Source organism: Salvelinus fontinalis, chromosome 32 (assembly GCF_029448725.1).
Source record: "Salvelinus fontinalis isolate EN_2023a chromosome 32, ASM2944872v1, whole genome shotgun sequence".
Taxonomy (NCBI): domain Eukaryota; kingdom Metazoa; phylum Chordata; class Actinopteri; order Salmoniformes; family Salmonidae; genus Salvelinus; species Salvelinus fontinalis.
Window position 1 is genome coordinate 35,382,920 of NC_074696.1, and position 16,565 is coordinate 35,399,484.

Genomic DNA, 16,565 nt, shown 5'->3' on the forward strand with positions numbered 1-16,565 from the left:
ATATGGACTTGATTGGTTTTGTACATGTCAATGAATGTACAGGGTGTGTCTCATAATGATGCCCTGTACATACTCACCTCCCATTGAATCCTTTTACGTTTATCCCGTCTCCCTAATTGGTGGAATTCACAGTACATCATTTTTTCCTCCAAGTTTATTGGTTAAGATACTGGGAGTAATCAGCCCCCGATGTGGAGCTTTGTACTCTCCGGCTGCCCAGAAAGTTCCAGACAGTTGTCCCACACGCTGTCAAAAATGATGGGCCAACAGGTTCTCGTGCTGAGTAAGTAAATAGAAAACCTATAAGCAACGCAAAAATGTTACATCTTAACGTAGATTTCTGTGGAAATTTTACTCATTTTGATGTTTCTGTCGTTTGTAATATCCCGACAAGGGTCCAATACAGGCTAACGTTACATAGTTAGTGTCAGTTTCTAGCCAGCAACGAAGCATGTGCTTCTGCTTCCTTGCCGACAGCTGACACTAGTGTTAGATAGCTAAGTAACGTTACTCAACTCAAATGTCCATTCTCAAGAATACATTTTGCAGTAACGTTACTGTTACATATTACAATAGCTAACTAGTTACAACATACAGGAACCTTAGCTAGTTAGCGGTTGACCGAATGAGGCAAAAAATATGGGAGGGGAGCCCATCTGTTCGGGAACATATTAGTGAAGCTCAAAGAAAGATTGACTCAAATCAATGACATTTTAACCTAGTCGTTGAAGCTTCCAGGGATGTCCGTAGCTAACATGTCAGATGAATGAAGCTGGCTTGGGTGATGTAGTTATGTATGTAACTTAGTAACGTTAACTGTACAGTATAAAAGATCAGCCTTCCAAAATATGACACATCCCTAATCCACACATGATATGCCTAGCTAGCTACTGTATGGCGTACTGTAGGCAGGTTGCTAGCTACCTACAGATGTGGGATCTTAATTTGTACATAGAAATCAAAAGGTGCAGAACAGACGTAGACTGGTTGGATCCCACAGTTAACTAGACTAATTGCTGTGTTTTTGCAGTACAATTTTACACAACATACAGACTTTTAACTTGGTTTCCTTGTTCCACTACAGGCCAGAATATGAAGAGGGAGTCTGGGCGGAAGGTTCAGACAGGAAATATCAGTGCAGCCAAGGTGAGGTATCATTATTTGGTGTCTTCCACTTAGGGCTGTAATGATGACGGTATTACTGCAGTCAAATTCCACATGACCGTTTAGTCAGGCTTCTCCAAGCTCTGATGCTGCTGATGGTCATTAGTAGCCTACCAAACTTGCTAACTGCCTGGTACTCCCTCTAATCACTATGACATCAATGCCAGTGTTTTAGAAAATCAAATCACACTTCACGAGAGCATGTTGCGTAACATTTCCATAGGCTATGCAATTATTTGAGTTTTATGTAGTTTTGACGGCCTCTATTAGAAAGAGGATCCAATCAGCTTTCTATACGCTAGGCCTACTATATATATTTATCAACTTTCCTAATAATAAGCTCATTGCTTTGCTTTACAACAGGAGTATAGCCTACCTGACTGTCATGAAAATGAACCACGGGAAAAGCGTCCTCCATTCGCTATTTAAGTGCATAGATTACTATATTAAAATGTTTATTTAACATGCCCCTGTTCTGAGACAGGTGCACGATAATGGTCCATTCTATATCAAAACTAATTTCACACATTTTTTTGTATACGTAAAAACCACAATAAATTAAGAATAGTCTGATGGGTGACAATATTAGCCTATCACTTGTTAATGATGTACTGTACCTTGTGCCCAGCGTGTGCAGTATGGCCTATATGTTTTCATAAGGTACAGTATGTATCACAACTTAAGTGTCCAAATAACTTCTTAAAATTAAGCACATTAATCCGCCTAACTGGCATACATACATGGCGAGTTTCACGTTTGGAGAAGATGATGTTCACCATAAAAATGCACGTTTTATAATTAAACGTTACATGCATAATTGTATTTTCGGTCACTTTTTCCCACTAATTGATTGCATTTTGGAACATTCGCACTTATAGCCTACTGCCGTGTGCGTATTGCTGTGCCTATAATATGAAGAAATAGCCTAATAGTTAAAATGTTAAGCTAAATGTTCTGATCTGTTGCATCAGCCTCATTGCTTTTAAAATATTTTTTGATGGGAGTGGTTGTATTAGCTTGGGATCTATCGCATCCCTCAACTGTCCCAGCGTGTGTGTGGAATATTTACAGTACCAGTCAAAAGTTTAGACACACCTACTCATTCCAGGATTTAAAAAAATATATATACTATTTTATACATTGTAGAATAACAGTGAAGAAATCAAAACAATGAAATAACACATATGAAATCATTATGTAGTTACCAAAAAAGTGTTAAAACAACAAAATATGTTTTTATATTGAGTTTCTTCAAAGTAGCCACCCTTTGCCTTGACAGCTTTGCACACTCTTGGCATTCTCTCAACCAGCTTTTTTAATAAATGTTTTATTTAAACTTTATTTAACTAGGCAAGTCAGTTAAGAACAAATTCTTATTTACAATGACGGCCTACCAAAAGGAAAAAGGCCTCTTGCGGGGACAGGGGCCTGGGATTAAAAAAACAATATAAATATAGGACAAAACACACATCAGAACAAGAGAGACTACATAAAGAGAGACCTGAGACAACAACATAGCAAGGCAGCAACACATGACAACACAGCATGGTAGCAACACAACATAACAACAACATGGTAGCAACACAACATGGTAGCAGCACAAAACATGGTACAAACATTATTGGGCACAGTCAACAGCACAAAGCAGCCATAACTGTCAGTAAGAGGGTCCATGATTGAGTCTGAATTAAGAGATTGAGATAAAACTGTCCAGTTTGAGTGTTTGTTGCAACGCGTTCCAGTCGCTAGCTGCAGTGAACTGAAAAGAGGAGCGACCCAGGGATGTGTGTGCTTTGTGGACCTTTAACAGAATGTGACTGGCAGAGTGGGTGTTGTATGTGGAGGATGAGGGCTGCAGTAGATATCTCCGATAGGAGGGAGTGAGGCCTAACAGGGTTTTATAAATAAGCATCAACAAGTGGGTCTTGCAACAGGTGTACCAAGATGACCAGTTTACAGAGGAGTATAGAGTGCAGTGATGTGTCCTATAAGAAGTATTGGTGGCAAATCTGATGGCCGAATGGTAGAGAACGTCTAGCCGCTCGAGAGCACCCTTACCTGCCAATCTATAAATTATGTCTCCGTAACCTAACGTGGGTAGGATGGTCATCTGAATCAGGGTTAGTTTGGCAGCTGGGGTGAAAGAGGAGCGATTTACGATAGAGGAAACCAAGTCTAGATTTAACTTTAGTTTGCAGCTTTGATATGTGCTGAGAGAAGGACAGTGCACCATCTAGCCATCCTCCCAAATACTTGTATGAGGTGACTACCTCAAGCTCTAAACCCTCAGAGGTAGTAATAACACCTGTGGGAAGAGGGGCATTCTTCTTACCGAACCACATGACCTTTGTTTTGGAGGTGTTCAGAACAGGGTTAAGGGTAGAGAAAGCTTGTTGGACACTAAGAAAGCTTTGTTGTAGAGTATTTAGCACAATATCCGGGGAGGAACCAGCTGAGTATAAGACTATAATCTTCATATAAATGGATGAGGGAGCTTCCTACTGCCTGAGCTATGTTGTTGATATAAATTGAGAAGCGCGTGGGGCCTATGATTGAGCCTTGGGGTACTCCCTTGGTGACAGGCAGTGGCTGAGACAGCAGATTTTCTGACATTATACACTGCACTCTTTGAAAGAGGTAGTTAGCAAACCAGGCCAAAGACCTCTCAGAGATACGAATACTCCTTAGCCGGCTCACAAGAATGGAATGGTCTACCGTATCAAAAGCTTTGGCCAAGTCAATAAAAATAGCAGCACAATATTGCTTAGAATGAAGGGCAATGGTGACATCATTGAGGACCTTTTAAGGATGCAGTGACACATCCATAACCTGAGCGGAAACCAGATTGCATACACGAGAGAATACCATAGACATCAAGAAAGCCAGTAAGTTGAATATTGACACGTTTTTCCAACACTTTTGATAAACAGGGCAAATAGAAATAGGCCTATAACAGTTAGGATGAGCTTGATCTCCCTCTTTAAATAAAGGACGAACTGTGGCTGCCTTCCAGGCAATGGGAACCTCCCCAGAAAGGAGAGACGGGCTTGGCGACAATAGGGGCAGCAACCTTAAAGAAGAAAGGGTCTAAACCATCTGACCCAGATGTTTTTTTTTTAGGTCAAGTTTAAGGAGCTCCTTTAGCACCTCGGACTCAGTGACTGCCTGCAGGGAGAGACTTTGTAGCGGGGCAGGGGGGAAAGAGGGAGGAGCATCGGGGATAGTTGCATTAGAAGGGGTGGGAGATGAGGAAATGTTGGACGGGCAAGGAGGCATGACTGAGTCAAATAGGAATCTTGACTTAATGAAGTGGTGATTTTAAAGAGCAGCCATGTGCTTCTTGTCGGTAACAACCACATCATCAGCATTAAACAGTGATCACTAAGGTCATTACAGAAAACAACAGACTGATACCTAACAGGATTATTTGTGAGGATAACATTGATGAGAGTAGCCTTTTCTGGGTGTTTGGAGTCATACCTTGTGGGATTGGTGATAATCTGAGAAAGATGTAGGTAGTCACATTGCTTTAGGACTTGGTCAGGTGGTTTAAGCATGTCCCAGTTTAGGTCACCTAGCAGGACAAATTCAGACTAACATGGAACCCAAACCGGCTGCGCACGTGCGCTATCGTGCATAAATGTATTTTGCCCCCCCACACCAAACGCAATCACGACACGCAGGTTCAAATTTCAAAACAAACTCTGAACCAATGACATTCATTTGGGGACAGGTCGAAAAGCATGTATGGCAATTTAGATAGTTAGCTTGCACTTGCTAGCTAACGTTAATTTGTCCTATTTAGCTAGCTTGCTGTTGCTAGCTAATTTGTTATGGGATATAAACATTGAGTTGTTATTGTACCTGAAATGCACAAGAACCTCTGATCCGACAATTAATCCACACATAAGACGGCCAACCGAATCGTTTCTAGTCATCTCTTCTCCTTCCAGGCTTTTTCATCTTTGAATTTATATGGTGATCGCATCTAAACTTTCATTGTATTACCACGACAACCGGCAACAAAGTTCGTCTTTCAATCACCCACATGGGAATAACCAATGAGGAGATGGCACGTGGGTACCTGCTTCTATAAACCAATGAGGAGATGGGAGAGGCAGGACTTTCAGCGCGATTTGCATCAGAAATAGGAATTACTTCTATTTTAGCCCTTGGTGTCGCAGATGCTCGTTGGAGCACGCAATAATTGAATAACATGGATTTCTAAATTTATTTTGCAGCGCTCGCGCACGCGACGTATCCAGTCTGATCAGCATGTTAGTGTAAGGGGCCAGGAGAGAGCTTAGGGCAGGTAGGGTACATGCTGGTGCTGATGGAGGACAATAGCACCCAGCAACAATCATCAAAGAGCTATTTGAAAGTAATGCTTAAAACCAGCAAATCAAATTGTTTAGGGACAGACTTGGTAGAGACAACCGAGCACTGAAGGTGATCCTTGGTAAAGATTGCCACTCCCCCACCTTTGGAAGCTTCATGAGGTAGTCACCTGGAATGCATTTAAATTAACTGGTGTGCCTTATTAAAAGTTAATTTGTGAAATGTCTTTCCTTAATGCGTTTGAGCCAGTCAGTTGTGTTGTGACAAGGAAGGGGTGGTATGCATTAGATAGTCCTATTTGGTAAAATACCAATTCCATATTATGGCTAGAACAGCTCAAATAAGAAAAGAGAAACGACAGTCCATCATTACTTTAAGACATGAAGGTCAGTCAATCTGGAAAATTTCAATAACTTTGAAAGTTTCTTGAAGTGCAGTTGCAAAAACCATTAAGTGCTATGATGAAACTGGCTCTCGTGAGGACCGCCACAGGAAATGAAGACCCAGAGTTACCTCTGCTGCAGAGGATAAGTTTGTTAGTTACCAGCCTCAGAAATGGTCAATTAACTGCAACTCAGATTGCAGACCAAATAAATGCTTCAGAGTTCAAGTAACAGACACATCTCAACATCAACTGTTCAGAGGAGACTGTGTGAAGCAAGCCTTCATGGTTGAATTTCTGCAAAGAAACCACTACTAAAGGACACCAATAAGAATAAGAAACTTGCTTGGGCCAAGAAACACGAGCAGTGGACATTAGACCGGTGAAAATCTGTCCTTTGGTCTGATGAGTCCAAATTTGAGATTTTTGGTTCAAACCGCCGTATCTTTGTGAGATGCAGAGTAGGTGAACGGATGATCTCCCCATGTGTGGTTCCCACCGTAAAGCGTGGGGGTGCTTGTTGGTGACATTGTCAGTGATTTATTTAGAATTCAAGGCACACTTAACCAGCATGGCTACCACAGAATTCTGCAGTGATACTTCATCCCATCTGGTTTGCACTTAGTGGGACTATCATTTGTTTTTCAACAGAACAATGACCCAACACACCTCCAGGCTGTGTAAGGGCTATTTGACCAAGAAGGAGAGTGTTTGAGTGCTGCATCAGATGACATGGCCTCCACAATCCCTCAACCCAATTGAGATGGTTTGGGATGAGTTGGACCGCAGAGTGAAGGAAAAGCAGCCATCAAGTGCTCAGCATATGTGGGAACTCCTTCAAGACTGTTGGAAAAGCATTGCAGGCATGAAGCTGGTTGAGTGCCACCAGTGTGCAAAGCTGTAATCAAGGCAAAGGGTGGCTACTCTGAAGAATATATTTTGATTTAACACTTTTTTAATTACTACATGATTCTATATGTGTTGTTTCTTAGTTTTGATGTCTTCACTATTATTATACAATTTAGAAAATAGTAAAAATAAAGAAAACCCCTTGAATGAGTAGGTGTGTCCCAACTTTTGACTGGTACTGTGTATATATATTTTATTTATTTCCTGAGCTTTCTTATCTCCTAGATATAGGATAAACACTTCAAAGCCTTGTTTCTTATTATTTATTTTTTGACTGTCTTTTTCTGCCATTTATGAATGTTTCTCTGGCCTATAGTAGTAAAGGCCAAATTCAATATTTTATCAAATCATTTTTTGATACCTAAAGGGGTCTTAAAGTTCAAAATCAAATAACTAAATGATCCATAGTATGACCATCTTAAAACAATTGCGCATGTCATCTTAGAAACCCCCCAATGGCTTAAAATTTTAAGAATTAACTTGGTTTCTAGCTATGTTATTTCAACATAATTGTATGTTTAATCTATGTCTATGGGGCCCAGTACTAGGGCAGAGACGATGCCAATATTGCAATACTCTTTAGTATCGTAACAAGGAAACAAAACACAAAGCGGCCCTAATGTTGGAAACAATTATCATTATGTTGACATCCAGAGTCACATTAGAAAATAAATCAAGTTATAGCACACAATATTTTACATACAGCAAGTTTTTAAAGGACCAAAGAGTTAGGTCTGCTTTGTTGAAATATTTCCTTATGTAATAAATATTGCGCTACTGTTATTGTCATAGCTACAACTGTAGCTCTATTTATGAGGAATGTAGAATCACCATGATGAATTGCCTGTTGGCGCTGTATTGATAACTTTTTTTTCGTGTGTTATAGACGATCGCAGACGTCATCAGAACATGCCTGGGACCAAGGGCCATGATGAAGGTGAGCTATAGGTTTCCTATTATGTCTGGAATATACTTTTATGGTAGCACTTGAATCCGGAACCATAACATACTTTGTGTTGGTAGATGCTGTTGGACCCCATGGGTGGGATTGTGATGACCAACGATGGTAACGCTATCCTGAGAGAGGTGAGAAGGGCCCACTTGCTATGATTCCCATACATCTACTTCCATCCAGAAAATATTAATGTTCAGTGCCCCGGTGCAAAGCCTACGTCACTCCTTCCATCTCTGCTTCGACCTACGCAGATCCAGGTCCAGCACCCGGCTGCCAAGTCCATGATTGAGATAAGTCGCACTCAGGACGAGGAGGTGGGAGACGGCACCACCTCTGTCATCATCCTGGGTGAGTCACCACATGCCCAATACTGTGAATACACTGCACCATCAGGTCTATTCTCATTGTAGTAGTCCAATCCAGCCTATTTTTTACTCTTATTACCCCTGTGTCTCAACATGGGAAACATCATAAATTTTATGCATCTCTAGCGGGTGAGATCCTGTCCGTGTCAGAGCAGTTCCTGGAGCAACAGATGCACCCGACAGTTGTCATCAGCGCCTACAGACAAGCGCTGGATGATATGCTCAACCTTCTCAAAGAAATCAGGTACTATTCCAGCCTCTACCACTCAACCACACACACAACCTTTTAATCGTTAAAGAGCAACTGCCTTTAAAAAGCAACAGATCCCTTTGAAAACGGCCTACGTGGCATCGATATGAGTCAAACGGTTATTCTAGTGTCAAAATTGACTATGAAGTGTAAACAGGATAACCTTAGTCGAAGTTGGTGTCGTTTAAAATGGAGTTTGGAACAGCCGTGCGTGCGTGGTGCGTCACAACAGGTAAATGAAGGCTGGGTTTGGATTTGACGATGTCCATTTGCCCACTAACATGGGGTGAACAGCTGCGGTGATTGCTCTTGATCCAGTAGCATAGACAGTGAGACAGACCTGCCCAGCAGCCCGACTTCATTTACACAAAACAACGCACATTTTTTTTACTGGAGAAATACGGCACCAAACACCTTTTAGTTAGATGTAAAATTGCGAAACTATAACCTCTTCAGCAAAAACTCAATAAATCTGTAAGAAATTGTGTTGTCATAAATGAATTCTGGGGATTTTGAGGAAGTGAAATGGGCTTCTTCGTCTAAAGTGTATCATGGGGGACAAACATCATAAACCAAACGTCTCCCAGACTGAAATCTTGTTTATCTAATGAGTAACAGAAAAACACACATGGCAATCAGCGTGTTCAGTGGCTCTTTAAGAGCTGAATTCTAATTTGACATCTGTGCATAATTTCACTTGTTATGAAAATCTGGGATTGGCATTGGTACTTGATTTACACTCATCAGTCTAGAGTATTGGCCCAAGTACTTTTTCTGGTAGCTGCATGTTTTCGATGACAACTGCTTTCACACTCATCGGTTGTTTAACAACACTCTCCTTTATCCCCTCCTCCCCCCAGCACCCCAGTGGACGTGAGCGACAGGAAGATGATGCTGAAGATCATCCACTCTGCAATCAACACCAAGGCACTGAGCCGCTGGTCTGACATGGCCTGCAGCATCGCACTGGACGCCGTCAAAACTGTGGAGATGGAGGAGAACGGACGCAAGGAGATCGACATCAAGAAGTATGCCAAAGTAGAAAAGGTAAGGATCAAAGTGTCTGTTAATGTCATACAGTCCAAGTTCTGCCTCAGATCAGCATCAGCTTCAACGTCTGCTTTATCACCTGTGTTTGTGTGTGTTTGTTCAGGTTCCCGGTGGGATCATCGAGGACTCGTGCGTGCTGAAAGGTGTGATGGTAAACAAGGACGTGACCCACCCGCGCATGCGCAGAATGATCAAGGATCCCCGCATTATCCTGTTGGACTGCTCCCTGGAGTACAAGAAGGGGGAAAGCCAGGTATGGTAGAAATGGACACACTGTCGTGGAATTATTGTAATCAAAAGGAGAGACTTACATTTCTTCAAAACAAGTTAACTTTAATTAATTACTGCAGTAATGGAGCTTGTCAATGAACCTCCCGTAGGTGATTCGTTGAGAGCCCAACAACAAACGTTACCATGGCCTTTTATAGCAAAGATACCCCCTTCAGTCTACATGACAAACAACAGATGTTGATGATGAGGGCCAGGAATGTATGACACAGTTAGTTACACAAAGTGAGAGGGTGCCATCTACCAGACACACATACAAATAGTTGGACCCGTTCCGAAATGGACCTGGGGCTTTCCCACACGGACCCGATATGCATAAATTATATTTGTTTATGTAGAGAACCGTCCAGAAAGGACCCGAGGACAACTAGACCGAGGACAACTAGATGGTCTAAGGCACTGCATCTCAGTGCAAGAGGCATTACTACAGCTCCTGGTTCGAAATACAGGCTCTATCACATCCGATCGTGATTGGGAGTGCCATAGGGCGGCGCACAACTGGCCCAGCGTCATCCGGGTTTGACCGGGGTAGGCCGTGATTGTTAATAAGAATTTGTTCTTAACTGACTTGCCTAGTTAAATAAATGTTACATTTAAAAAACAACTGGCGGCAACCGCAGCACAATCAATAGGAGGTGAACAGTGGCTGGTGCTGAAAATATAGCTAACTTGTTATGCAAGTGTTGCACACCAACAGATGGAGAGAACCTACACCAGTCGAGCCATTTGCGACCAAGCTTTAACTTCCTGACTGATGTCTTGAAATGTTGCTTCAATATATCCACATAATTTTACTGCCTCATGATACCATCAATTTTGTGAAGTGCACCAGTCCCTCCTGCAGCAAAGCACCCCCACAACATGATGATGCCACCCCCATGCTTCACGGTTGGGATGGTGTTCTTCGGCATGCAAGCCTCCCCCTTTTTCCTCCTAACATAACGATGGTCATTATGGCCAAACAGTTCTATTTTTGTTTCATTAGACCAGAGGACATTTCTCCAAAAAGTGCGATCTTTGTCCCCATGTGCAGTTGCAAACTGTAGTCTGGCTTTTTTATGGCGGTTTTGGAGCAGTGGCTTCTTCCTTGCTGAGCGGCCTTTCCGGTTATGTGGATATAGATACTTTTGTACCTGTTTCCTCCAACATCTTCACAAGGTCCTTTGCTGTTGTTCTGGGATTGATTTACACTTTTCGCACCAAAGTACATTCATCTCTAGGAGACATAACGCGTCTCCTTCCTGAGTGGTATGATGGCTGCGTGGTCCCATGGTGTTTATACTTGCGTACTATTGTTTGTACAGATGAACGTGGTACCTTCAGGCGTTTGGAAATTGCTCCCAAGGATGAACCAGACTTGTGGAGGTCTTTTTTCTGAGGTCTTGGCTTTCTTTTGTTTTTCCCATGATGTCAAGCAAAGAGGCACTGAGTTTGAAGGTAGGCCTTGAAATACATCCACAGGTACACCTCCAATTGACTCAAATGATGTCAATTAGCCGATCAGAAGCTTCTAAAGCCATGACATAATTTTCGGGAATTTTCCAAGCTGTTTAAAGGCACAGTCAACTTAGTGTATGTAAACTTCTGACCCACTAGAATTGTGATACAGTGAAATAATCTGTCTGTAAACAATTGTTGGAAAAAATTATTGTGTCATGCACAAAGTAGATGTCCTAACCGACATGCCAAAACTAGTTTGTTAACAAGAAATTTGTGTAGTGGTTGAAAAACAAGTTTTAATGACTCCAACCTAAGTGTATGTAAACTTCTGACTTCAACTGTATGTATGTACGTACTCAGCAAAAAATAAACATCCTCTCACTGTCAACTGCATTTATTTTCAGCAAACTTACATGTTTGTATGAACATAAGATTCATAAACTGAACAAGTTCCACAGACATGTGACTAACGTAAATGGAATAATGTGTATGTAAACTTCCGACTTCAACTGTATCACACCAACGTGTGCCAGTTCAAATTGAACTTGAATTTAAACTTGAACTAATGACACTCGAACTCCCATAAAACAAGTTAGAGTGTTGTTTCATGGAACACTATCTTTGCATGGTGCCTTATGTTGATCTCTGTCTATCTATATCTCTGTCTAAAATACCTCATCAAATACAGTACCATATATGGCACATATCTTTTATTTTGCTTTCTTCCTGAAGCTGAACGTGTAAAATGAACACTACATGTAGCAGTTTGGACTACTGTGACTATCAGTAAAATAAACTCAGCGAAAAAAGAAATGTCCTCACTGTCAACTGCGTTTATTTTCAGCGAACTTAACATATGTAAATATTTGTATGAACATAACAAGATTCAACAACTGAGACATAAACTGAACAAGTTCCACAGACATGTGACTAACAGAAATGGAATCATGTGGAATAAAGGGGGGGTCAAAATCAAAAGTAACAGTCAGTATCTGGCGTGGCCACCAGGTGCATTAAGTACTGCAGTGCATCTCCTCCTCATGGACTGCACCAGATTTGCCAGTTCTTGCTGTGAGATGTTACCCCACTCTTCTACCAAGGCACCTGCAAGTTCCCGGACATTTCTAGGGGGAATGGCCCTAGCCCTCACCCTCCGATCCAACAGGTCCCAGATGTGCTCAATGGGATTGAGATCCGGGCTCTTCGCTGGCCATGGCAGAACACTGTCATTCCTGTCTTGCAGGAAATAACGTGCAGAACGAGCAGTATGGCTGGTGGCATTGTCATGCCGGAGGGTCATGTCAGGATGAGCCTGCAGGAAGGGTACCACATGAGGGAGAAGGATGTCTCCCCTGTAACGTACAGCGTTGAGATTGCCTGCAATGACGACAAGCTCAGTCCGATGATGCTGTGACACACCGCCCCAGACCATGACGGACCCTCCACCTCCAAATCGATCCCGCTCCAGAGTACAGGCCTCGTGCAACGCTCATTCCTTCGACGATAAATGCGAATCCGACCATCACCCCTGGTGAGACAAAACCGCGACTCGTCAGTGAAGAGCACTTTTTGCCAGTGCTGTCTGGTCCAGCGACGGTGGGTTTGTGCCCATAGGTGACGTTGTTACCGGTGATGTCTGGTAAGGCAAGTCCTCACAACAGGCCTACAAGCCCTCAGTCCAGCCTCTCTCAGCCTATTGAGGACAGTCTGAGCACTGATGGAGGGATTGTGCGTTCCTAGTGTAACTCGGGCAGTTGGTTTTGCCATCCTGTACCTGTCCCGCAGGTGTGATGTTCGTATGTATTGATCCTGTGCAGGTGTTGGTACATGTGGTCTGCCACTGCGAGGACGATTAGCTGTCCATCCTGTCTCCCTGTAGCGCTGTCTGAGGCGTCTCACAGTACGGACATTGCATTTTATTGCCCTGGCCACATATGCAGTCCTCATGCCTCCTTGCAGCATTCCTAAGGAACGTTCACGGAGATGAGCAGGGACCCTGGGCATCTTTCTTTTGGTGTTTTTCAGAGTCAGTAGAAAGGCCTCTTTAGTGTCCTAAGTTTTCATAACTGTGACCTTAATTGCCTACCGTCTGTAAGCTGTTAGTGTCTTAACGACCGTTCCACAGGTGCATGTTCATTCATTGTTTATGGTTCATTGAACAAGCATGGGAAACAGTGTTCAAACCCTTTACAATGAAGATCTGTGAAGTTATTTGGATTTTTACGAATTATCTTTGAAAGACAGGATCCTGAAAAAGGGACTTTTTTTTTTGCTGAGTTTTTATGAATTCAGCAAAACACTGTTTCCCATGCTTGTTCAATGAACCATAAAACATTAATGGACATGCACAGAGATACTGTGACGACATCCTGAGGCCCATTGGCGTGCCATTCAACCGCCGCCATCACCTCATGTTTCAGCATGATAATGCACGGCCCCAGTTTGCAAGTATCTGTACACAATTCCTGGAAGCTGAAAATGTCCCAGTTCTTCCATAGCCTGCATACTCACCAGACATGTCACCCATTGAGCAAGTTTTGGATGCTCTGGATCTATGTGTACAACAGCGTGTTCCAGTTCCTGCCAATATCCAGCAACTTCACATAGCCATTATCAACAGCCTGATTAACTCTGGGAACGAGATGGCGTGAGGCAAATGGTGGTCAAACCAGCTACTGCCTGGTTTTCTGATCCACACCCCTACCTTTTTTTTAAAGGTATCTGACCAACATCTGTATTTTCAGTCTTGTGAAATCCATAGATTAGGGCCGAATTATTTATTTCAATTGACTGATTTACTTATAAGAACTGTAACTTTGAAATTGTTGCATGTTGCTTTTTCTATTTTTGTTCTGTGTATATACGTTTTTTTTAACCATGTGTATTGCTCTACAGACTGATATTGAGATCACTCGTGAGGAGGACTTTGCCCGCATCCTGCAGATGGAGGAGGAGTACATCCAGCAGATCTGTGAAGACATCATCCGCCTCAAGCCTGACCTCATCTTCACAGAGAAGGGCATCTCAGGTACTACACACACACACTGCTTCAAAATGCAATGCTCTTGGTAAGGCACATGTCTGATGCAACTGACATTTTTACCTTGACTATATTTTGCCTCTCTCTTCAGACTTGGCTCAGCACTACCTGATGAAGGCTAACATCACGGCTATTCGCCGTGTCAGAAAGACAGACAACAACAGGATCGCCAGGTAAGTCCAATACACTATGAAAGCAACATTTTTTTTTTTGACATTTCATTGTTATTGGAGACGCTTTTCTCTGTTCTGTTTTGCTTGTCTTCACTGCGTTTTGTTACTATGTACAGTACATAGCTAGCAAATGGCCGGTCACTTTAATTGCGTATTGGGATGTATGCTCTTTACAACCACTGCTCTAACTAAACCAACCATCCTCTTTCCCTGTTACCCCTCAGAGCGTGTGGCGCACGTATTGCCAGCCGTACGGATGAGCTGCGCGAGGAGGACGTGGGCCTGGGGGCGGGCCTGTTTGAGATCAAGAAGATTGGAGACGAGTACTTCACCTTCGTCACAGAGTGCAAAGACCCCAAAGCCTGCACCATCCTGCTGAGAGGAGCCAGCAAGGAAATTCTGGCGGTGAGAAACTGAGAAAATAAAAATGTTCAAATAATATGCGCTTTTTATTGTACAACAATCACTAAAAGAGAGGGATAATGGTGAAAAATATTGTTAATGAGATGAGTCTCTACTCCCCTCCTAGAACATGTATTTTTTTATTGTAAGTTATCAGAGTAAAGATGACTGACTAAGGTTTTACTTCTGTTCTGAAATCTCTCTCCACCATTTTCCCTTCTCTCCCAGGAGGTGGAGCGTAATCTGCAGGATGCCATGCAGGTGACCCGCAACGTTCTGCTGGAGCCCAGCCTGCTGCCTGGCGGCGGCGCCACCGAGATGGCCGTGTCTCAGCGGCTGATGGAGCGATCCAAGGCCCTCACTGGTGTGGAGCAATGGCCCTACCGCGCCCTTGCCCAGGCCCTGGAAGTCATTCCCCGCACCCTCATCCAGAACTGTGGCGCCTCCACCATCCGTGTGCTCACCTCCCTCAGGGTAAGAGAGCGACGGAGAGAGAGTCAAAGGTAGAACCTCATACCATCTTGGAGTAAGACCCAATGGGAGAGTAGGTGTGTGTTGTGTGAGAGAACGCTCAAGAAGGAGAGAGCGTTGGTGAAAGGGAGTTAGAGGAATTACTGTACATTTTAGTGGCCTTTTCACTGAGCTACATACCTCTACAGGCCAAGCACACCCAGGAGGACAGTGTATCGTGGGGGGTGAACGGAGAGACTGGCACCCTGGCTGACATGACCGTCCTGGGCATCTGGGAACCGCTGGCCGTCAAGGCTCAAACCTACAAGACCGCAGTAGAGGTGAGACTTGCGACCGCCTGCTTAATACAATGTTAAGAGACGCTACATAAGTGTTCATTAGGTACATGTTTGGATGTGCAGCACTACTCCATTGAACTCCTTCTCCTTTCTCCAGACGGCCATCTTGTTGCTGCGGATCGACGACATTGTCTCCGGACACAAGAAGAAGGGAGACGAGCAGACAGGAGGAGGACAGGGTACTGAGTAGAGGAGAAGACAAGGATCAGGAACAAGGAGGAGGAAGAGGGTAATGGAGGAATAGGCAATCTGAGCTGTGACAACACTGTTCTATAAACCACTAACTCAGAAATGAGATTTGTTATGGACACTCTAAGCAGACTGAGATAGGGTTGCTGCATGTATTACATATGAATGCACTGGATTGGGTATTAAGGCACCCCAGTTAGCTTTGGTCAGTGTGTGTACGGGGTGTGTTTGCACAGTATTTATGGCAGTAAGTAAGGTGACTGAATATGTTCTCCTGGGACCAAGGTTTACCTCAGCAAGTCATTCTGTAGGTATTACTCTGTATGGTAAAACTCCTTTGTGTGACTTTAGTTGAAGAATGGTTGCCAATGGATGGTGACCAAATCAAGTGACCTATAAGTCATTTGAATGAACTACAAAAAAAAATAGTAGACCTTGTAAATGATTTAGTGTGCAATGTCCACTTCTGAAGATCCTTTTTAAATGTTTAAGTTCTGTATTATATGGATTGGATTGTAACACATTACTGCATTTCAATGAATGAGAATGCTTTCTCTCTCCCCAAAAATTGTTGGGGTTGTTAAATTGGCCTGGTGACTATGGTTCTGAATCCTGTTACTCCACCAGAACTTTTTCCTCCATTACCCCTTTGCCTGGTGCTGTTGCCTGTGATTGTATCAACATCAATAAAATTGGAAACAGATGACCATAGGCCTATATTTGTTTCATTCACTTTGATGACGCCCATGTGTGTAGATGTGATTATGATTCTCTCACCATTTGTGTTTATGATGTAGCCTATGATGAAATA

The 16,565-nt window shown here is 42.9% G+C and overlaps 1 protein-coding gene across 1 annotated transcript; it reads left to right on the top strand.

Moving 5' to 3' along the window:
• The first annotated feature begins 174 nt into the window (after positions 1–174).
• On the top strand, positions 175–16,461 carry LOC129831168 (T-complex protein 1 subunit gamma-like). Its single transcript, XM_055894257.1, has 14 exons — positions 175–283; positions 1,085–1,146; positions 7,680–7,730; positions 7,817–7,879; positions 8,000–8,096; positions 8,240–8,357; positions 9,224–9,410; positions 9,517–9,666; positions 14,037–14,169; positions 14,273–14,354; positions 14,579–14,759; positions 14,985–15,230; positions 15,416–15,547; positions 15,663–16,461. Exons 1-14 carry the CDS (start codon positions 190–192, stop codon positions 15,753–15,755), a joined length of 1,689 nt encoding a protein of 562 aa, XP_055750232.1. The 5' UTR covers positions 175–189; the 3' UTR covers positions 15,756–16,461.
• Positions 16,462–16,565: the final 104 nt, after the last annotated feature.